General features: G+C 41.6%; 1 protein-coding gene across 2 annotated transcripts in view; it reads right to left on the reverse strand.

The window, feature by feature from the left end:
• The window catches only part of LOC130296987 (N-terminal EF-hand calcium-binding protein 1-like), a 128,660-nt gene that overhangs the window by 49,742 nt on the left and 55,325 nt on the right, over positions 1 to 23,593 (reverse strand). For both annotated transcript variants that reach the window (XM_056549113.1, XM_056549114.1), the window contains exon 6: positions 7,201 to 7,337. In XM_056549113.1, the coding sequence (XP_056405088.1) occupies positions 7,201 to 7,337 (137 nt within the window). The remainder of the gene's footprint in view (positions 1 to 7,200; positions 7,338 to 23,593) is intronic.

Here is a 23,593-nt window from a genome sequence, read left to right on the forward strand (position 1 = left end):
ATATATGAGTATGGAGAAGGTTCACGTGGAACGTGTATATATGAGTAAGGAGAAGGTTCAAGTGGAACGTGTATATATGAGTATGGAGAAGGTTCATGTGGAACATGTATATATGAGTATGGAGCAGGTTCATTTGGAACGTGTATATATGAGTATGGAGAAGGTTCATGTGGAACATGTATATATGAGCATGGAGCAGGTTCATGTGGAACATGTATATATGAGTATGGAGCAGGTTCAAGTGGAACGTGTATATATGAGTATGGAGAAGGTTCATGTGGAACGTGTATATATGAGCATGGAGCAGGTTCATGTGGAACGTGTATATATGAGTATGGAGCAGGTTCAAGTGGAACGTGTATATATGAGTATGGAGAAGGTTCAAGTGGAACGTGTATATATGAGTATGGAGAAGATTCATGTGGAACGTGTATATATGAGTATGGAGAAGCTTCATGTGGAACGTGTATATATGAGTACGGAGAAGGTTCATGTGGAAGGTGTAAATATGAGTATAGAGAAGGTTCATCTGGAATGTGTATATATGAGTATGGAGAAGCTTCATGTGGAACGTGTATATATGACTATGGAGAAGGTTCATGTGGAATGTGTATATATGAGTACGGAGAATGTTCATGTGGAACGTGTATATATGAGTATGGAGAAGGTTCATGTGGAACGTGTATATATGAGTATGGAGAAGGTTCAAGTGGAACATGTATATATGAGTATGGAGAAGGTTCATGTGGAATGTGTATATATGAGTATGGAGAAGGTTCATGTGGAACGTGTATATATGAGTATGGAGAAGGTTCATGTGGAACGTTTATATATGAGTATGGAGAAGGTTCATGTGGAACGTGTATATATGAGTACGGAGAAGGTTCATGTGGAAGGTGTATATATGAGTATGGAGAAGGTTCATGTGGAACGTTTATATATGAGTATGGAGAAGGTTCATGTGGAACGTGTATATATGAGTACAGAGAAGGTTCATGTGGAAGGTGTATATATGAGTATGGAGAAGGTTCACCTGGAACGTGTATATATGAGTATAGAGAAGGTTCATGTGGAACGTGTATATATGAGTACGGAGAAGGTTCATGTGGAACGTGAATATATGAGTATGGAGAAGGTTCATGTGGAAGGTGTATATATGAGTATGGAACAGGTTCATGTGAAACGTGTATATGAGTATGGAGAAGCTTCATGTGGAATGTGTATATATGAGTATGGAGCAGGTTCAAGTGGAACGTGTATATATGAGTATGGAGAAGGTTCATGTGGAACGTGTATATATGAGCATGGAGCAGGTTCATGTGGAACGTGTATATATGAGTATGGAGCAGGTTCAAGTGGAACGTGTATATATGAGTATGGAGAAGGTTCAAGTGGAACGTGTATATATGAGTATGGAGAAGATTCATGTGGAACGTGTATATATGAGTATGGAGAAGCTTCATGTGGAACGTGTATATATGAGTACGGAGAAGGTTCATGTGGAAGGTGTAAATATGAGTATAGAGAAGGTTCATCTGGAATGTGTATATATGAGTATGGAGAAGCTTCATGTGGAACGTGTATATATGACTATGGAGAAGGTTCATGTGGAATGTGTATATATGAGTACGGAGAATGTTCATGTGGAACGTGTATATATGAGTATGGAGAAGGTTCATGTGGAACGTGTATATATGAGTATGGAGAAGGTTCAAGTGGAACATGTATATATGAGTATGGAGAAGGTTCATGTGGAATGTGTATATATGAGTATGGAGAAGGTTCATGTGGAACGTGTATATATGAGTATGGAGAAGGTTCATGTGGAACGTTTATATATGAGTATGGAGAAGGTTCATGTGGAACGTGTATATATGAGTACGGAGAAGGTTCATGTGGAAGGTGTATATATGAGTATGGAGAAGGTTCATGTGGAACGTTTATATATGAGTATGGAGAAGGTTCATGTGGAACGTGTATATATGAGTACAGAGAAGGTTCATGTGGAAGGTGTATATATGAGTATGGAGAAGGTTCACCTGGAACGTGTATATATGAGTATAGAGAAGGTTCATGTGGAACGTGTATATATGAGTACGGAGAAGGTTCATGTGGAACGTGAATATATGAGTATGGAGAAGGTTCATGTGGAAGGTGTATATATGAGTATGGAACAGGTTCATGTGAAACGTGTATATGAGTATGGAGAAGCTTCATGTGGAATGTGTATATATGAGTATGGAGCAGGTTCAAGTGGAACGTGTATATATGAGTATGGAGAAGGTTCATGTGGAACGTGTATATATGAGCATGGAGCAGGTTCATGTGGAACGTGTATATATGAGTATGGAGCAGGTTCAAGTGGAACGTGTATATATGAGTATGGAGAAGGTTCAAGTGGAACGTGTATATATGAGTATGGAGAAGATTCATGTGGAACGTGTATATATGAGTATGGAGAAGCTTCATGTGGAACGTGTATATATGAGTACGGAGAAGGTTCATGTGGAAGGTGTAAATATGAGTATAGAGAAGGTTCATCTGGAATGTGTATATATGAGTATGGAGAAGCTTCATGTGGAACGTGTATATATGACTATGGAGAAGGTTCATGTGGAATGTGTATATATGAGTACGGAGAATGTTCATGTGGAACGTGTATATATGAGTATGGAGAAGGTTCATGTGGAACGTGTATATATGAGTATGGAGAAGGTTCAAGTGGAACATGTATATATGAGTATGGAGAAGGTTCATGTGGAATGTGTATATATGAGTATGGAGAAGGTTCATGTGGAACGTTTATATATGAGTATGGAGAAGGTTCATGTGGAACGTGTATATATGAGTACGGAGAAGGTTCATGTGGAAGGTGTATATATGAGTATGGAGAAGGTTCATGTGGAACGTTTATATATGAGTATGGAGAAGGTTCATGTGGAACGTGTATATATGAGTACAGAGAAGGTTCATGTGGAAGGTGTATATATGAGTATGGAGAAGGTTCACCTGGAACGTGTATATATGAGTATAGAGAAGGTTCATGTGGAACGTGTATATATGAGTACGGAGAAGGTTCATGTGGAACGTGAATATATGAGTATGGAGAAGGTTCATGTGGAAGGTGTATATATGAGTATGGAACAGGTTCATGTGAAACGTGTATATGAGTATGGAGAAGCTTCATGTGGAATGTGTATATATGAGTACGGAGAATGTTCATGTGGAACGTGTATATATGAGTATGGAGAAGGTTATTGTGGAACGTGTATATATGAGTATGGAGAAGGTTCATGTGGAATGTGTATATATGAGTATGGAGAAGGTTCATGTGGAACGTGTATATATGAGTATGGAGAAGGTTCATGTGGAACGTGTATATATGAGTACGGAGAAGGTTCATGTGGAAGGTGTATATATGAGTATGGAGTAGGTTCATGTGGAACATGTATATATGAGTATGGAGAAGGTTTATGTGGAACATGTATATATGAGTATGGAGAAGGTTCATGTGGAACGTGTATATATGAGTACGGATAAGGTTCATGTGGAACGTGTATATATGAGTATGGAGAAGGTTCAAGTGGAACGTGTATATATGAGTATGGAGAAGGTTCTTGTGGAACGTGTATATATGAGTATGGAGAAGGTTCATGTGGAATATGTATATATGAGTATGGAGAAGGTTCAAGTGGAACATCTAGATATGAGTATGGAGAAGGTTCAAGTGGAACATGTATATATGAGTATGTAGAAGGTTCAAGTGGAACATGTATATATGAGTATGGAGAAGGTTCAAGTGGAACGTGTATATATGAGTATGGAGCGGATTCATGTAGAACGTGTTTATATGAGTATGGAACCGTTTCATGTGGAATGTGTATATATGAGTATGGAGAAGCTTTATGTGGAACGTGTATATATGAGTATGGAGAAGGTTCATGTGGAACGTGTATATATGAGTATGGAGTATGTTCATGTGGAACATGTATATATGAGTATGGAGAAGGTTCATGTGGAACATGTATATATGAGTATGGAGAAGGTTCATGTGGAACGTGTATATATGAGTACGGAGAAGGTTCATGTGGAAGGTGTATATATGAATACGGAGAAGGTTCATCTGGAACGTGTATATGTGAGTACGGAGAAGGTTCATGTGGAACGTGTATATATGAGTATGAGCAGGTTCATGTGGAACGTGTATATATGAGTATGGAGAAGGTTCATATGGAACATGTATATATGAGTATGGAGAAGGTTCATGTGGAACATGTATATATGAGTTTGGAACAGGTTCATGTGGAACGTGTATATATGAGTAGGGAGAAGGTTCATGTGGAACGTGTATATATGAGTATGGAGCATGTTCATGTGGAATATGTATATATGAGTATGGAGAAGGTTCATGTGGAACGTGTATATATGAGTATGGAACAGGTTCATGTGGAATGTGTATATATGGGTGTGGAGAAGGTTCACGTGGAACGTGTATATATGAGTACGGAGAAAGTTCATGTGGAAGGTGTATATATGAGTATGGAGAAGGTTCTTGTGGAACGTGTATATATGAGTATGGAGAAGGATCATGTGGAAAGTGTATATATGAGTATGGAGAAGGTTCATGTGGAACGTGTATATATGAGTATGGAGAAGGTTCATGTGGAACGTGTATATATGAGTATGGAGAAGGTTCATGTGGAACATGTATATATGAGTATGGAGCAGGTTCATGTGGAATGTGTATATATGAGTATGGAGCAGGTTCATGTGGAACATGTATATATGAGTATGGAGCAGGTTCATGTGGAACGTGTATATATGAGTATGGAGAAGGTTCATGTGGAACGTGTATATATGAGTATGGAGAAGGTTCATGTGGAACGTGTATATATGAGTATGGAGAAGGTTCATGTGGAACGTGTATATATGAGTATGGAGAAGGTTCAAGTGGAACGTGTATATATGAGTATGGAGCAGGTTCATGTGGAACGTGTATATATGAGTATGGAGAAGGTTCAAGTGGAACGTGTATATATGAGTATGGAGCAGGTTCATGTGGAACGTGTTTATATGAGTATATAGAAGGTTCATGTGGAACATGTATATATGAGTATGTAGAAGGTTCATGTGGAACGTGTATATATGAGTATGTAGAAGGTTCATGTGGAACGTGTATATATGAGTATGGAGAAGGTTCATGTGGAACGTGTATATATGAGTATGGAGAAGGTTCAAGTGGAACGTGTATATATGAGTATGGAGCAGGTTCATGTGGAACGTGTATATATGAGTATGGAGAAGGTTCAAGTGGAACGTGTATATATGAGTATGGAGAAGGTTCATGTGGAAGGTGTATATATGAGTATGGAGAAGGTTCATGTGGAACATGTATATATGAGTATGGAGAAGGTTCATGTGGAACATGTATATATGAGTATGGAGAAGGTTCATGTGGAACGTGTATATATGAGTATGGAGCAGGTTCATGTGGAACGTGTATATATGAGTATGGAGAAGGTTCATGTGGAACGTGTATATATGAGTATGGAGAAGGTTCAAGTGGAACGTGTATATATGAGTATGGAGCAGGTTCATGTGGAATGTGTATATATGAGTATGTAGAAGGTTCATGTGGAACATGTATATATGAGTACGGAGAAGGTTCATGTGGAATGTGTATATATGAGTACGGAGAAGGTTCATGTGGAACGTGAATATATGAGTACGGAGAAGGTTCATGTGGAACGTGTATATATGAGTACGGAGAAGGTTCATGTGGAACGTGAATATATGAGTATGGAGAAGGTTCATGTGGAACGTGTATATATGAGTATGGAGCAGGTTCATGTGGAACGTGTATATATGAGTATGGAGAAGGTTCATGTGGAACGTGTATATATGAGTATGGAGAAGGTTCAAGTGGAACGTGTATATATGAGTATGGAGCAGGTTCATGTGGAACGTGTATATATGAGTATGTAGAAGGTTCATGTGGAACATGTATATATGAGTATGTAGAAGGTTCATGTGGAACGTGTATATATGAGTATGGAGAATGTTCATGTGGAACGTGTATATATGAGTATGGAGAAGGTTCAAGTGGAACGTGTATATATGAGTATGGAGCAGGTTCATGTGGAACGTGCATATATGAGTATGGAGAAGGTTCAAGTGGAACGTGTATATATGAGTATGGAGAAGGTTCATGTGGAAGGTGTATATATGAGTACGGAGAAGGTTCATGTGGAACGTGAATATATGAGTATGGAGAAGGTTCATGTGGAAGGTGTATATATGAGTACGGAGAAGGTTCATGTGGAATGTGTATATATGAGTATGGAGAAGGTTCATGTGGAACATGTATATATGAGTATGGAGAAGGTTCACGTGGAACGTGTATATATGAGTATGGAGAAGGTTCATGTGGAACATGTATATATGAGTACGGAGAAGGTTCATGTGGAACGTGTATATATGAGTACGGAGAAGGTTCATGTGGAACGTGAATATATGAGTATGGAGAAGGTTCACGTGGAACGTGTATATATGAGTATGGAGAAGGTTCATGTGGAACGTGTATATATGAGATATATGAGTATGGAGACGGTTCATGTGGAACGTGTATATATGAGATATATGAGTATGGAGACGGTTCATGTGGAACGTGTATATATGAGATATATGAGTATGGAGACGGTTCATGTGGAACGTGTATATATGAGATATATGAGTATGGAGACGGTTCATGTGGAACGTGTATATATGAGATATATGAGTATGGAGACGGTTCATGTGGAACGTGTATATATGAGATATATGAGTATGGAGACGGTTCATGTGGAACGTGTATATATGAGTATGGAGAAGGTTCATGTGGAACGTGTATATATGAGATATATGAGTATGGAGACGGTTCATGTGGAACGTGTATATATGAGTATGGAGAAGGTTCATGTGGAACGTGTATATATGAGATATATGAGTATGGAGAAGGTTCATGTGGAACGTGTATATATGAGATATATGAGTATGGAGACGGTTCATGTGGAACGTGTATATATGCTTGGTATTTTCTGCACACAAATCCGGATCACATCCGCCCCCTACTAATCTGAAGTCTTATTTGGATCCACGAATATTTTATATTTCTTCAGTCCTGACTTCAAATTATAACAGACAACAAACAAAACTCCCTACCTGTCTTGTCTAGTCTGAGATTCTACGGCCTCCAGTGCAGACTCCAGGGAATTGTGCAGGGACTGCAGCTGATTCATCGTCTCCCGCAGCAGGAAACGCGTTACAAACTGCTCCGTCTGTGAGGCCTCGCCATAGTCCTGGGAGATAATATATTATTATTACTAGTATTATTAGAGATGAGTGAACTTTAGAAAAATTCGATTCGGACGATTTGCTGAATTTTTCGAAAAAATTTGGTTTGATCCGAATTTATTTGTGGCGAATCTATATTAAAAACATCTATTTCTGGCCTACATACAGCCTCTATAGGGGTAGAGAACACTTTGCTGTGTCCTAAAACGCACATGGAGTGTGCTGGGGTAGTAATACTGTTATTCAGAATAACATGCAGATTACCGGCATTGCTTTAAGAATCACTGCCGCACAGCAGCACAATGACAGAGCCTGGTGGTGGCATCAGTGTCAGGAGACCATATAGTGACTGAATGACATAGCGTGGACATAGCGTGGCAAGAGGAGACCATTTAGTGGCTGAATGGCACAGCGTGGAGGTGTTGGCAGCAAGAGGTGACCATTTAGTGGCTGAATGGCACAGCGTGGAGGTGTTGGCAGCAAGAGGAGACCATTTAGTGGCTGAATGACACAGCGTGGAGTTGGTGGCAGCATGAGGAGACCATATAGTGGCTGAATGACACAGCGTGGAGTTGGTGGCAGCATGAGGAGACCATATAGTGGCTGAATGACACAGCGTGGAGGCGTTGGCAGCATGAGGAGACCATATAGTGGGTGAATGACACAGCGTGGAGTTGGTGGCAGCATGAGGAGACCATATAGTGGCTGAATGACAGTGTGGAGGTGTTGGCAGCATGAGGACACCATATAGTGGGTGAATGACATAGCGTGGAGGTGTTGGCAGCATGAGGAGACCATATAGTTGCTGAATGACACAGCATGGAGGCGTTGGCAGCATGAGGAGACCATATAGTGGCTGAATGACACAGAGTGGAGGTGTTGGCAGCATGAGGAGACCATATAGTGGCTGAATGACACAGCGTGGAGGTGTTGGCAGCATGAGGAGACCATATAGTCGCTGAATGACACAGCGTGGAGGTGTTGGCAGCATGAGGAGACCATATAGTGGGTGAATGACATAGCGTGGAGGTGTTGGCAGCATGAGGAGACCATATAGTGGGTGAATGACATAGCGTGGAGGTGTTGGCAGCATGAGGAGACCATATAGTTGCTGAATGACACAGCGTGGAGGCGTTGGCAGCATGAGGAGACCATATAGTCGCTGATTGACACAGCGTGGAGGTGTTGGCAGCATGAGGAGACCATATAGTGGCTGAATGACACAGCTTGGATGAGGCTGAAGCATGAGGAGACCATATTGTGGTGGCATGACACAGCGTGGAGGTGTTGGCAGCATGAGGAAACCATATAGTGGCTGAATGACACAGCCTGGAGGTGTTGGCAGCATGAGGAGACCATAAAGTGGCTGAATGACACAGTGTGGAGGTGTTGGCAGCATGAGGACACCATATAGTGTATGAATGACCCAGCGTGGAGGTGTTGGCAGCATGAGGAGACCATATAGTGACTGAATGACACAGCGTGGAGGTGTTGGCAGCATGAGGAGACCATATAGTGACTGAATGACACAGCGTGGAGGTGTTGGCAGCATGAGAAGACCATATAGTGACTGAATGACACAGCGTGGAGGTGTTGGCAGCATGAGGAGACCATATAGTGGCTAAATGACACAGCGTGGAGGTGTTGGCAGCATGAGAAGACCATATAGTGGCTGCTTGACACAGCGTGGAGGTGCTGGCAGCACGAGGAGACCATATAGTGGCTGAATGACACAGCGTGGAGATGTTGGCAGCATGAGGAGACATATAGTGGCCAAATGACACAGCGTGGAGCTGGAAGCAGCATGAGTAGATACTAGGGCTTCACAATCCCTAAGATTAAAAGATACATTTTGAAATTTAAATTGAGGATTTAGGGTAGCTAGTGCTACCATAAAAACTTGTAAGGCCCAGGCCCAGCAGCATCAGTAAGCCATATATTAGATGAATGGCACAGCCTGGAGGTGGCTGAAGCATGAGGAGACCATATATTGCCTGAATGACACAGCCTGGAGGTGGCTGAAGCATGAGGAGACCATTGAAATTTAAGATTTTGAAACTGAGGATTTTGAAATTGAAATTTTAACTCCCAAGTTTTAGTGTCCCGGGCCCTGGCGTGTGCGTACAAAGGACCAAATATAGCAAGGAGTCACATGTCACATGGCAGCACAATGACAGAGCCTGGAGGTGGCATCAGTATGAGGAGACCATGTAGTCGCTGAATGACTGCCTGGAGGTATTGGCAGCATGAGGAGACAATATAGTGTCTGAATGGCACAGCCTGGAGGTAGCTGAAGCATGAGGAGACCATATAGTGTATGAATACTGAATGGCACAGCCAGGAGTTGGCAGCAGTATGAGTAAACACTAGGCCTTCACAATCTCTAAGCTTAAAAGATGAATTTTGAAATTTCAATTGAAGATTTATGGTAGCTAGTGCTACCATAAAAATGTTTAGGCCCAGCAGCATCAGTAAACCATATATTGGCTGAATGACACAGCCTAGAGGTGGCTTAAGCATGAGGAGACCATACAGGGTCTGAATGGTGCAGCCTGGAGTTGGCTGAAGCATGAGGAGACCATATAGTGTCTGAATGGCACAGCCTGGAAGTAGCTGAAGCATGAGGAGACCATATAGTGTTTGAATGGCACAGCCTGGAGGTGGCTGAAGCATGAGGAGACCATTAAAATTTAAGATTTTAAAATTTAAATTTTAGATTTTGAAATTGAAATTTTAACTCCCAAGTTTTAGTGTCCCGGGCCCCGGCGTGTGGGTACAAAGGACCAAATTTAACAAGGAGTCACATGTCACATGGCAGCACAATGACAGAGCCTGGAGGGGTCATCAGTATGAGGAGACCATATAGTGGCTGAATGACTGCCTGGAGTTTGTGGCAGAATGAAGAGACCATATAGTGGCTGAATGGTACAGCCTTGAGTTGGCTGAAGTATAAGGAGACCAGATAGTGGCTGAATGGCACAACCTGGAGGTGACAGCAGCAGCATCAGCATTCCTGAAAGTCACCCTAATGCAGAGGAGTTTCTGAAACTGTAGACCAGCACCTTAATTATGTTTTGCAGTATCCATGGCAGCACAATAAGAGGGCCTGGAGGTGGAAGCATCAGCATGAGGACACCATAGAGCAGCACAATTAGAGAGCCTGGAGGTGGTGGCAACAGCATGAAGAGACCATAGAGCAGCACAATTAGAGAGCCTGGAGGTGGCAGCATCAGCATAAGGAGACCATATGGAGGCACAATGACAGTGCCCGGAGGTGGCAGCATCAGCATGAGGAGACCATATGGTGGCACAATGACAGAGCCTGGAGGTGGTAGCATCAGCAAGAGGAGACCATAGAGCAGCACAATGGTAGAGCCTTGAGGTGGTAGCATTAGCGTGAGGAGACCATATGGTGGCACAATGGCAGAGCCTGGGGGTGGTAGTATCAGCATGAGGAGACCATAGAGCAGCACAATGACAGAGCCTTGAGGTGGCAGCAGCAGCATGATGGTCATGCTAAGTGAGGGTTGAGTCTGAGGAACCCACCGACTGTTGACTGGGGGTGTCTGATGTCACTAGGGATGAAGTGGATTACCGAGTGAACCGATCAATCACGGCTGCTGGGTTGCTGGTGGAGACACGACCGCTAGCTGACATCGGGAGCTCAGACCTCTCGCTGCGACTCCGGCTGCCACTCACCCCTACTCTGCTGCAACCTCTGCCTGTGCCTGATGAATTTAGGCCTCTGCCACTCCTCTGTGCATGTCCTGGCAATACTCTGCCTGACATACTTAGTGCATATATGAGGAGAGTACAATACGCTTCACTACGCTTAAAACAGTATTTGTCTAGACAGCAGCAGGTGTGTATTATTGGCTGTCCTTTCACAGTATCTAGGCCCCTGACAGATTAACAGGGTAACAGGTACAAAATAGTACACTACTTAGATGTAGGTATGCAGTATGCACTGATTAGTGCAGAAAAATGCACTACAGTATGCTTAAAAAAACGTATTGGAGTAAAACACCAGCCGATGAGTACTATTGCTTGGACTTTCACAGTATCTAGGCCCTTGACAGATTAAAGGGGTTATCCAGGAAAAAACTTTATATATATATATATATATATATATATATATATATATATATATATCAACTGGCTCCAGAAAGTTAAACAGATTTGTAAATTACTTCTATTAAAAAATCTTAATCATTTCAGTACTTATGAGCTTCTGAAGTTAAGGTTGTTCTTTTCTGTCTAAGTCCTCTCTAATGACACCTGTCTCGGGAAACGCCCAGTTTAGAAGCAAATCCCCATAGCAAACCTCTTCTAAACTGGGCGTTTCCCGAGACAGGTGTCATCATATATACAAAAAAAGTTTTTTCCTGGAATACCCCTTTAACAGGTACAAAATAATACACTACTTAGATGTAGGTATGTGGTATGCACTTATGAGGGCAGAAAAATGCGCAACAGTATGCTTAAAAAAACCTATTTTTGCACAACACCAGCAGGACACAACAGTGCTGCAGCACAAAAAAGCTGTGTACTAAACACAAAATTTCACTCTGTCACAGATTATTAGGAATGGACTGCTGGGTATTATACAGTCTACAGACTAGTATAACCAGCAGATGATTTTTTGTGGAACAAGGACACAGAATTGTGCTGAAAAATTCTTCCTGCCTCCTCTGCTAAGGTTTATAAAGTTGAGGCAGCTTGTTGTAATGTATGAGACACCACACAGCTCTCTGCCCCTCTCTGTAATACTCTGCTGAAGAAAGGGACTGGGAGGGTAATGGCTGCAGCAAAAATCCTTTTCAGTGAAAAAACCACTGCTCTCCGTCCACGAGAATGCTGCTGTGACTAGGAGGATGTGAGACGCTGCTGTGACTAGGAGGATGTGAGACGCTGCTGTGACTAGGAGGATGTGAGACGCTGCTGTGACTAGGAGGATGTGAGACGCTGCTGTGACTAGGAGGATGTGAGACGCTGCTGTGACTAGGAGGATGTGAGACGCTGCTGTGACTAGGAGGATGTGAGACGCTGCTGTGACTAGGAGGATGTGAGACGCTGCTGCAATGAGCTTTTCTCTGCTGTAACACACACAGCGCTGTCCGTCCTATCTCTCTGCAGTGTAATATAATGAAGTGACGAGCCGCAATATGGCTGCCGAATATATAGGGCTGTGACATCACAGGGGTGACTGGCTGCTGATAGGCTGCATCCTGCATGTGATTCAGGGTCATCCCGCCTACTTCCCTTCCCAGCATTCCTTGCCCCATGTACTGACATGTGGAGCCGCCATTTTAGATGCCCTGGAGCCTGGACCGCAGTAAATGGAGTTTAATGGAGCGATTCGCGAGATATTCGCATTCGTTGTGAATCGAATATTTCATGAAATTCGTAATGAATTCGGGTTCGTCAGCTCCGATTCGCTCATCTCTAATTATTATTAAGACGATTCCGATCAGGACAACAAACAAAAATAACACTATAAAGAAAGTAACAATTGTTGTCTACACCTTCATATAGTGATACTACGTAACACACTGTTTCCAAACTCTTGGCAGTCAGGACATGCTGGGAGTTGTAGTTGTGTAACATCTGGAGGTCCACAGTTGCAGACCACTGCTCTATACAATGAGTGATGCAGTCAGGACATGCTGGGAGTTGTAGTCGTGTAACATCTGGAGGTGCACAGTTTGGAGACCACTGCCCTATACAATGAGCGATGCAGTCAGGACATGCTGGGAGTTGTAGTTGTGTAACATCTGGAGGTCCACAGTTTGGAGACCACTGTCCTATACAATGAGTGATGCAGTCAGGACATGCTGGGAGTTGTAGTTGTGTAACATCTGGAGGTGCACAGTTTGGAGACCACTGCCCTATACAATGAGTGATGCAGTCACGACATGCTGGGAGTTGTAGTTGTGTAACATCTGGAGGTCCACAGTTTGGAGACCACTGCCCTATACAATGAGTGATGCAGTCAGGACATGCTGGGAGTTGTAGTTGTGTAACATCTGGAGGTGCACAGTTTGGAGACCACTGCCCTATACAATGAGTGATGCAGTCAGGACATGCTGGGAGTTGTAGTTATGTAACATCTGGAGGTCCACAGTCTGGAGACCACTGTCCTATACAATGAGAGTTGCAGTCAGGACATGCTGGGAGTTGTAGTTGTGAAACATCTGGAGGTCCACAGTTTGGAGACCACTGCCCTATACAATGAGTGATGCAGTCAGGGCATGCTGGGAGTTGTAGTTTAGCAACAGCTGGAGGTCCACAGTCTGGAGACCACTGCTCTATACAATGAGTGATGCAGTCAGGACATGCTGGGAGTTGTAGTTGTGAAACATCTGGAGGTCCACAGTTTGGAGACCACTGTCCTATACAATGAGTGATGCAGTCAGGACATGCTGGGAGTTGTAGTTGTATAACATCTGGAGGTCCACAGTATGGAGACCACTGCCCTATACAATGAGCGATGCAGTCAGGACATGCTGGTAGTTGTAGTTTAGCAACATCTGGAGGTGCACAGTTTGGAGACCACTGCCCTATACAATGAGCGATGCAGTCAGGGCATGCTGGGAGTTGTAGTTTAGCAACATCTGGAGGTGCACAGTTTGGAGACCACTGCCCTATACAATGAGCGATGTAGTCAGAGCATGCTGGGAGTTGTAGTTGTGTAACATCTGGAGGTCCACAGTTTGGAGACCACTGCCCTATACAATGAGTGATGCAGTCAGGACATGCTGGGAGTTGTAGTTGTGTAACATCTGGAGGTCCACAGTTTGGAGACCACTGCCCTATACAATGAGTGATGCAGTCAGGACATGCTGGGAGTTGTAGTTGTGTAACATCTGGAGGTGCACAGTTTGGAGACCACTGCCCTATACAATGAGTGATGCAATCAGGACATGCTGGGAGTTGTAGTTGTGTAACATCTGGAGGTGCACAGTTTGGAGACCACAGCCCTATACAATGAGTGATGCAGTCAGGACATGATGGGAGTTGTAGTTATGTAACAGCTGGAGGTGCACAGTTTGGAGACCACTGCCCTATACAATGAGTGATGCAGTCAGGACATGCTGGGAGTTGTAGTTGTGAAACATCTGGAGGTGCACAGTTTGGAGACCACTGCCCTATACAATGAGTCATGCAGTCAGGACATGCTGGGAGTTGTAGTTTTGCAACATCTGGAGGCCCACAGTTTGGAGACCACTGTCCTATACAATGAGTGATGCAGTCAGGACATGCTGGGAGTTGTAGTTATGTAACATCTGGAGGTCCACAGTTTGGAGACCACTGCCCTATACAATGAGTGATGCAGTCAGGGCATGCTGGGAGTTGTAGTTGTGTAACATCTGGAGGTGCACAGTTTGGAGACCACTGCCCTATACAATGAGTGATGCAGTCAGGACATGCTGGGAGTTGTAGTTGTGTAACATCTGGAGGTCCACAGTTTGGAGACCACTGTCCTATACAATGAGTGATGCAGTCAGGACATGCTGGGAGTTGTAGTTGTGTAACATCTGGAGGTCCACAGTTTGGAGACCACTGTCCTATACAATGAGCGATGCAGTCAGGACATGCTGGGAGTTGTAGTAAAGTAAATTGGTTCTGCGACATTTCTCGCTTCTGTAATCTCAGATAAAGCGTCAAATGGATTTTCGGGCCCCGGTTGTCAGCGCTGTCGCACATAATCGTGTTGGTCGCGGCGGTCGCCATGGTCGGCCTTTAGAAGTGTCGCCTCCTGACGTCAGATCCCGGCCTCGCTCTGCGGCTTTGGTTTAACAAGTTCCTTAGAAATGGGAAGAACAATTTGCTGCTGTCAGATTCGTGCCTGCCCCAACGTGCCGCCTGTTTATCGCCGCCGCGGAGAGCCGGCCATTGTTCGGCGCCGATAAATGAAAAGGCTATTTATATAACCGTTATAGTAATTTTCTGCGCTGCAAAATAACAAGTGCGATTGGGGAACGAAATGCGGCGCGGCTGGGAATCAATGCAGAAAGAGCCGAGCATGTGCCGCCTGATAACACGAACAGGTGACGGACAAGTCCCAGCATGCTTCACTGGGGCAATTAAAGGGGTAAATGTAAACTCTGTTAAGAAAGTGTTCTCCAAACAGTGTGTCTCCAGCTGTTGCAAAACTACTACTCCCAGCATGCCCGGACAACCAACGGTTGTCCAGGAATGCTGGGAGTTGTAGTTTTGCAACAGCTGGAGACACACTGTATTAAAGGGGCACTCCAGAACGTAACATTTTTTTTTAAATCAACTGGTGCCAGAAAGTTCTCCATATTTGTAGATTACTTCCATGTAAAAAATCGTAATCCTTCCAGTACCTATCAGCTGCTGTATGCTCCACAGGAAGTTGTGTAGTTCTTTCCAGTCTGACCACAGTGCTCTCTGCTGCCCCCTCTGTCCGTGTCAGGAACTGTCCAGAGCAGAGAGGTTTGCTATGAGGATTTGCTCCTATTCTGCTCAGTTCCTGGCACGGACAGAGGTGTCAGCAGAGAGCACTGTGGTCAGACTGGAAAGAGCTACACAACTTCCTGTGGAGCATACAGCAGCTGATAAGTACTGGAAGGGTTAAGATTATTATATAGAAGTCATTTACAAATCTGTAGAACTTTCTGGCATCAGTTGATTTGAATTATTTTTTTCTTCCTCCAAAATACCCCTTTAAGACAGTGTGCCTCCAGCTGTTGCAAAACTACAACTCTCAGCATGCCCGGACAGCCAACGGCTGTCCGGGCATGCTGGGAGTTGTAGTTTTGCAGAGGGAGGGAAAAAGAGAAGGGGGAGGGGAAAAAAAGACGGTATAATGGGGAAAAGGATAAGAAGTATCAATTAGAATAAGAATATAAAATGTGGCAACAATGTATCCATATAAAATACAAATGTTGATCATACAGCAGCTGATAAGTACTGGAAGGGTAGAACTTTCTGGGACCATTTTTTTTCCTCTGGAGGACCCCTTTAATGATAAGTTCTAATGATCGGTATATCTTCTCCAGAGGATCCTTTATCCAGATCACCAGGGGCCCGGACATCTGGGAGTAATCAGTATACACTACTGACCAGAGCTCAAAGCTTAGGAAGGGGTTAACATAAAAAGGCCCATGTGATGGGGAGCAGTGTTTTGGAGTGACAGCGGCCGGATGCGCTACTATATGTAGAGTAGTGTTAGACGTATAGAAAACAGGAGATATAGTGTCAGGTTACACTATGACCCATTATGACTGGTTGTCTTCAGCACCTGTGCTGATCTGGGCTTATGTGAATACCTAGAATGTGCCAGGAATGGAATAAAAAGCCCCACTACCAATCCTGTCTTTGCTTCCATAAAAATCCAGGCTTGAAAACAGGTCTTACCAAAAGTCTCTACAAGTTTAGGTTTGTCAGAGATTTAAAGGGGTACTCCCGTGGAAACCTTTTTAAATTTTTTTTTTAAATCAACTGGAGCCAGAAAGTTAAACAGATTTGTAAATCACTTCTATTAAAAAATCTTAATCCTTCCAGTACTTTTTAGGGGCTGTATACTAAAGAGAAATCAAAAAGAAATGCATTTCCTCTGATGTCATGACCACAGTGCTCTCTGCTGACCTCTGCTGTCCATTTTAGGAACTGTCCAGAGCAGGAAAAAATCCCCATAGCAAACATATGCTGCTCTGGACAGTTCCTAAAATGGACAGAGATGTCAGCAGAGAGCACTGTGGTCATGACATCAGAGGAAATGCATTTATTTTTTTGATTTCTCTTTAGGATACAGCCCCTAAAAAGTACTGGAAGGATTACGATTTGCAAATCTGTTTAAGTTTCTGGCACCAGTTGATTAAAAAAAAAAAAAAAAAAATGATTGATTTCCATGGGAGTACCCCTTTAACCCTCTCATGGATCCCCCATATCTCACCCAGCTTCTTCCAGATACCCGGTGCCCACATATGACAGGAAATATAGCATCAGGCTCATCTCAGCCTCTCTAGTAGACTAACTTCCAGCTAGTGTTAACACTTTGACTGATTGTGATTGGTTGTCTTCAGCACCTGTGCTGACCTGGACTTATCTGAAAACCTGGAAAGCCCAGGAATGAAGAGCCCCACTACCAACATTCTCTTTCATTCCATAAAAATCCAGGCCCGAAAATAGGTCTTACCAAAAGTCTCCAGCAAGATAAGATTTATCAGAGATTTAACTATTTAATTCTCTGCTCGATTTTCCATATCTCACCAGCTGTACCTAGGTGGAATACACTCTGCCATATATATATATATATATAGAGACGACTATATAGGTTATATGCAAATCAGTTATGAAGAAACATGTGACCCCGGGGAGTATAATACAAGTATAATATGTGCAGCCGGATGATTTCCCCTGGATAGTGCTGTATAGTGGAGCGGATCCGTGACTCTGTCTCAGGGGACACCGATGGGTTAATTAATAAATAGACGATCCCCCAGAGACCTGAAGTGCTGCCTCCTCTCATGTCTCTTCTGTGTTAATGGGTTTGTGGACTCTCCTGCCGGTCACGGTGGCCGCTCTATATAAATCCTCCGCAGACGACGTCCTGCCGGGACCACAGCTGAGACGGCAATGCTACATTTATAAACCTCATTAATAATCCACCGAGAGGAAGGATGGAGGAGGGGGGCAGGGTGGATGCATATGAGATAGATAGATAGATAGATAGATAGATAGATAGATAGATAGATATGAGATAGATAGATATGAGATATATAGATAGATATGAGATAGATAGATAGATGTGAGATAGATAGATAGATATGAGATAGATAGATAGATATGTGATAGATAGATAGATATGTGATAGATAGATAGATAGATAGATAGATATGAGATAGATAGATAGATAGATATGAGATAGATAGATAGATAGATATGAGATAGATAGATATGAGATATATAGATAGATATGAGATAGATAGATAGATAGATATGAGATAGATAGATAGATATGAGATAGATATGAGATATATGAGATAGATAGATATGAGATAGATGGATATGAGATAGATAGATATGAGATAGATAGATATGAGATAGATAGATAGATATAAGATAGATAGATATGAGATAGATATGAGATAGATAGATATGAGATAGATAGATAGATAGATAGATAGATATGAGATAGATAGATATGAGATAGATATGAGATAGATAGATATGAGATAGATAGATAGATAGATAGATAGATAGATATGAGATAGATAGATATGACATAGATAGATAGATATGAGATAGATAGATAGATATGAGATGGAGAGATAGATAGATAGATGTGAGATAGATAGATATGAGATAGATAGATAGATATGAGATAGATAGATAGATATGAGATGGAGAGATAGATAGATAGATGTGAGATAGATAGATATGACATAGATAGATAGATATGAGATAGATAGATATGAAATAGATAGATAGATAGATAGATATGAGATAGATAGATATGAGATAGATAGATATGACATAGATAGATAGATATGAGATAGATAGATAGATATGAGATAGATAGATAGATATGAGATAGATAGATATTAGATAGATATTAGATAGATATGAGATAGATAGATAGATAGATATAAGATAGATAGATATGAGATAGATAGATATGAGATAGATAGATATGAGATAGATAGATATGAGATAGATAGATATAAGATAGATAGATATGAGATAGATATGAGCTAGATAGATATGAGATAGATAGATATAAGATAGATATGAGATAGATATGAGATAGATAGATAGATATGAGATAGATAGATAGATAGATATGAGATAGATAGATATGAGATAGATAGATAGATAGATATGAGATATATGAGATAGATAGATATGAGATAGATGGATATGAGATAGATAGATAGATAGATATAAGATAGATAGATATGAGATAGATATAAGATAGATAGATATGAGATAGATAGATATGAGATAGATAGATATGAGATAGATAGATAGATAGATAGATAGATATGAGATATATGAGATAGATAGATATGAGATAGATGGATATTTAGATAGATAGATAGATATTTAGATAGATAGATAGATATGAGATAGATAGATAGATATGAGATAGATAGATAGATATGAGATAGATAGATATGAGATAGATAGATATGAGATAGATAGATAGATAGATATGAGATAGATAGATAGATAGATAGATAGATAGATAGATATGAGATATATGAGATAGATAGATATGAGATAGATGGATATGAGATAGATAGATATTTAGATAGATAGATAGATATGAGATAGATAGATATGAGATAGATAGATAGATATGAGATAGATAGATATGAGATAGATAGATATTTAGATAGATAGATAGATAGATATGAGATAGATATGAGATAGATAGATATGAGATAGATAGATAGATATGAGATAGATAGATAGATATGAGATAGATAGATAGATAGATAGATATGAGATAGATATGAGATAGATAGATAGATATGAGATAGATAGATAGATATGAGATAGATAGATATGAGATAGATATAAGATATATAGATATGAGATAGATAGATATGAGATAGATAGATATGAGATAGATAGATAGATATAAGATAGATATGAGATAGATATGAGATAGATAGATAGATATGAGATAGATAGATAGATAGATAGATAGATATGAGATAGATAGATATGAGATAGATAGATATGAGATATATGAGATAGATAGATATGAGATAGATGGATATGAGATAGATAGATATGAGATAGATAGATATGAGATAGATAGATAGATATAAGATAGATAGATATGAGATAGATATAAGATAGATAGATATGAGATAGATAGATATGAGATAGATAGATATGAGATAGATAGATATGAGATAGATAGATAGATATAAGATAGATAGATATGAGATAGATAGATAGATAGATAGATATGAGATATATGAGATAGATAGATATGAGATAGATGATATTTAGATAGATAGATAGATAGATATTTAGATAGATAGATAGATAGATATGAGATAGATAGATAGATATGAGATAGATAGATAGATATGAGATAGATAGATATGAGATAGATAGATATTTAGATAGATAGATAGATAGATATGAGATAGATATGAGATAGATAGATATGAGATAGATAGATAGATAGATATGAGATAGATAGATATGAGATAGATAGATAGATAGATATGAGATAGATAGATAGATAGATATGAGATATATGAGATAGATAGATATGAGATAGATGGATATGAGATAGATAGATATTTAGATAGATAGATAGATATGAGATAGATAGATATGAGATAGATAGATAGATATGAGATAGATAGATATGAGATAGATAGATAGATAGATATGAGATAGATATGAGATAGATAGATAGATATGAGATAGATAGATAGATATGAGATAGATATAAGATATATAGATATGAGATAGATAGATATGAGATAGATAGATATGAGATAGATAGATAGATAGATATGAGATAGATAGATAGATAGATAGATAGATAGATAGATATGAGATAGATAGATAGATAGATATGAGATAGATATGAGAGAGATATGAGATAGATATTTAGATAGATAGATAGATAGATATGAGATAGATAGATAGATATGAGATAGATAGGTTTACACTAGGGCACAGGACAAATCTAGTACAAACATTTTTTCCACATGTAATAACTTGAGCAGGAAGTTTATATAATATATCTACATAACGTATCCAATCCCTCGTGAGTATCCAATCCCTGGATCCCCGGCTGTCACATGACACAGAATATTATCCCTGCTGTTGTTTGTATACCTATAGATTATATACTGATCCTCACATCTCTGTGTCCTGCCACAGTCTGACCACAGTGCTCTCTGCTGACACCTCTGTCCATGTCAGGAACTGTCCAGAACAGGAGAGGTTTGTTATAGGGATTTGCTCCTACTCTGGACAGTTCCTGACATGGACAGAGGTGTCAGCAGAGAGCACTGTGGTCAGACTGGAAAGAACTACACAACTTCCTGTGGAGCAGACAGCAGCTGATAAGTACTGGAAGGATTAAGATTTTTACATAGAATGAATTTACAGATCTGTAACGCTTTGGCACCAGATGACTAGTTTTCCCCCTTTACTCCTTTAAGTGTCTCTCCGCATTTCACTCGGCTTTATCATTATTCCGACCCTGGTATAATAACCGCGCCGCTCACGCTTTGCGATGACCTATATTTTTCAGCCCTTTATGCAGCCGCTCACTGGGGGCGCATTAATATACGGGCCCAGCAGGGGGCGCGGTGACTGCGCACAGCGATGGCCCATAGACCGCACATCACACGGTCTGCGCCGACGGCAACAATACATTTCCGATCTTATCAGATACAAAGCGATCCGGGCGGGATGGTGTCATGTGACTTCTTGGAATTGGCGTCTCCAGAGATAATGCACCGAAACAAAAGCGGACGGAGAAACGGGGAGCGAAGACTCCTAGAAATGGGCTCATGAATATTAATAGGAAGATACTGTTATACTGTAAAACCAAATACAGCCGCTGCCCCTCCCCCAACACACAGAGACCCCCATAACAGTGCCCCCCGAATAGCTGAAGGTCACAGCCAATATGTTACTATGCAAATGCTCTTTATTAAACAGTTTGTACCATTTAGTGACTATAAAAGTGTCCCCCAAACAGGGTGCCTCCAGCTGTTGCAAAACTACAACTCCCAGTATGCCCAGACAGCCTAAGGTCAGTCTGCCTCCTCCAGAGGATCCACACTGTCCCTAAATCAAGGCTTTCCTATCAGCAGCCTTTGGCTGTCTGGGCATGCTGGGAATTGTAGTTATGCAACAGCTGGAAGCTCACTGGTTAGGAAAGGTAAATAAAGGCTTGTCACTCATTTCAGCAGCCTCTGGCTGTCAGGGCATGCTGGGAGTTGTCTTTGGGACAGTGTTTTCCAACCAGTGTGCCTCCAGATGTTGAAAAACTACAACTGGAGAGCTAAAGGCCTGTCTGCCTCCTCCAGGATCAACTCTGTCCCTGAAAGGTAAATCAAGGCTTCCCTCTCATCTCAGCAGTCTTTGGCTGTCAGAGCATGTTGGGAGTTGTCTCTAGGACAGTTCTTTCCAACCAGGGTGCCTTCAGCTGTTACAAAACTAAAACTCCTAGCATGCCCAGAGGGCCGTTGGCTGTCCGAGCATGCTTGGAGTAGTAGTTTAGCAACAGCTGGAGGCACACTGGTTAGGACACACTGATATAGAGAGACAATAGAGAAAATGACATTTTGTGTCCTGAAATGGCTACTACAGGTGATCTGTGACAGTGACCGGATCCACACTGTCCCTGAAAGTTAAATAAAGGCTTCCCTTTCATCCCAGCAGCCTTTGGCTGGGTGGACATGCTCCGAGTTGTCTCTAGGACAGTGTTCCCCAACCAGAGTGCCTCCCGCTGTTGCAAAACTCCAACTCCAAGCAAAGCCTGTCTGCCTCCTCCTAAGGATTCACAATGTCCCTTAAAGGTAAATCAAGGCTTCCCTCTCACTTCATCAGCCTTTGGCTGTAAGAGCATGCTGGGTGTTGTCTCTAGGACAGTGTTTCCCAACCAGAGTGCCTTCCACTGTTGCAAAACTACAACTCCCAGAATGCCCAGACAGTCAACGGAATTGTAGTTTTGCGACAGCTGGAGGCACACTGGTTGGGAAACGCTGACTTAGGAAATAGAGGAAATTACATTTTGTGCCCTGAAATGGTCGATTTTTGACAGTGACCGGATCCACACTGTCCCTGAAAGGTAAATAAGGCTTCGCTCTCATCCCAGTACCTTTGGCTGTCAGGGCATGCTAGGAGTTGTAGTTTTGTGACAGCTGGAGGCACACTAGTTGGGAAACACTGACATAGGCAATAAAGGAAATTACATTTTGTGTCCTTACATGGGCTATCTGTGAGAGTGAGCAGATCCACACTGTCCCTGAAAGGTAAATCAAGGCTTCCCTCTCATCTCAGCAGTCTTTGGCTGTCAGAGCATGTTGGGAGTTGTCTCTAGGACAGTTCTTTCCAACAAGGGTGCCTCCAGCTGTTACAAAACTACAACTCCTAGCATGCCCAGAGGGCCATTGGCTGTCCGAGCATGCTTGGAGTAGTAGTTTAGCAACAGCTGGAGGCACACTGGTTAGGACACACTGATATAGAGAGACAATAGAGAAAATGACATTTTGTGTCCTGAAATGGCTACTACAGGTGA

Source organism: Hyla sarda, chromosome 12 (genome assembly GCF_029499605.1).
Source record: "Hyla sarda isolate aHylSar1 chromosome 12, aHylSar1.hap1, whole genome shotgun sequence".
NCBI classification, from domain to species: Eukaryota; Metazoa; Chordata; class Amphibia; order Anura; family Hylidae; genus Hyla; species Hyla sarda.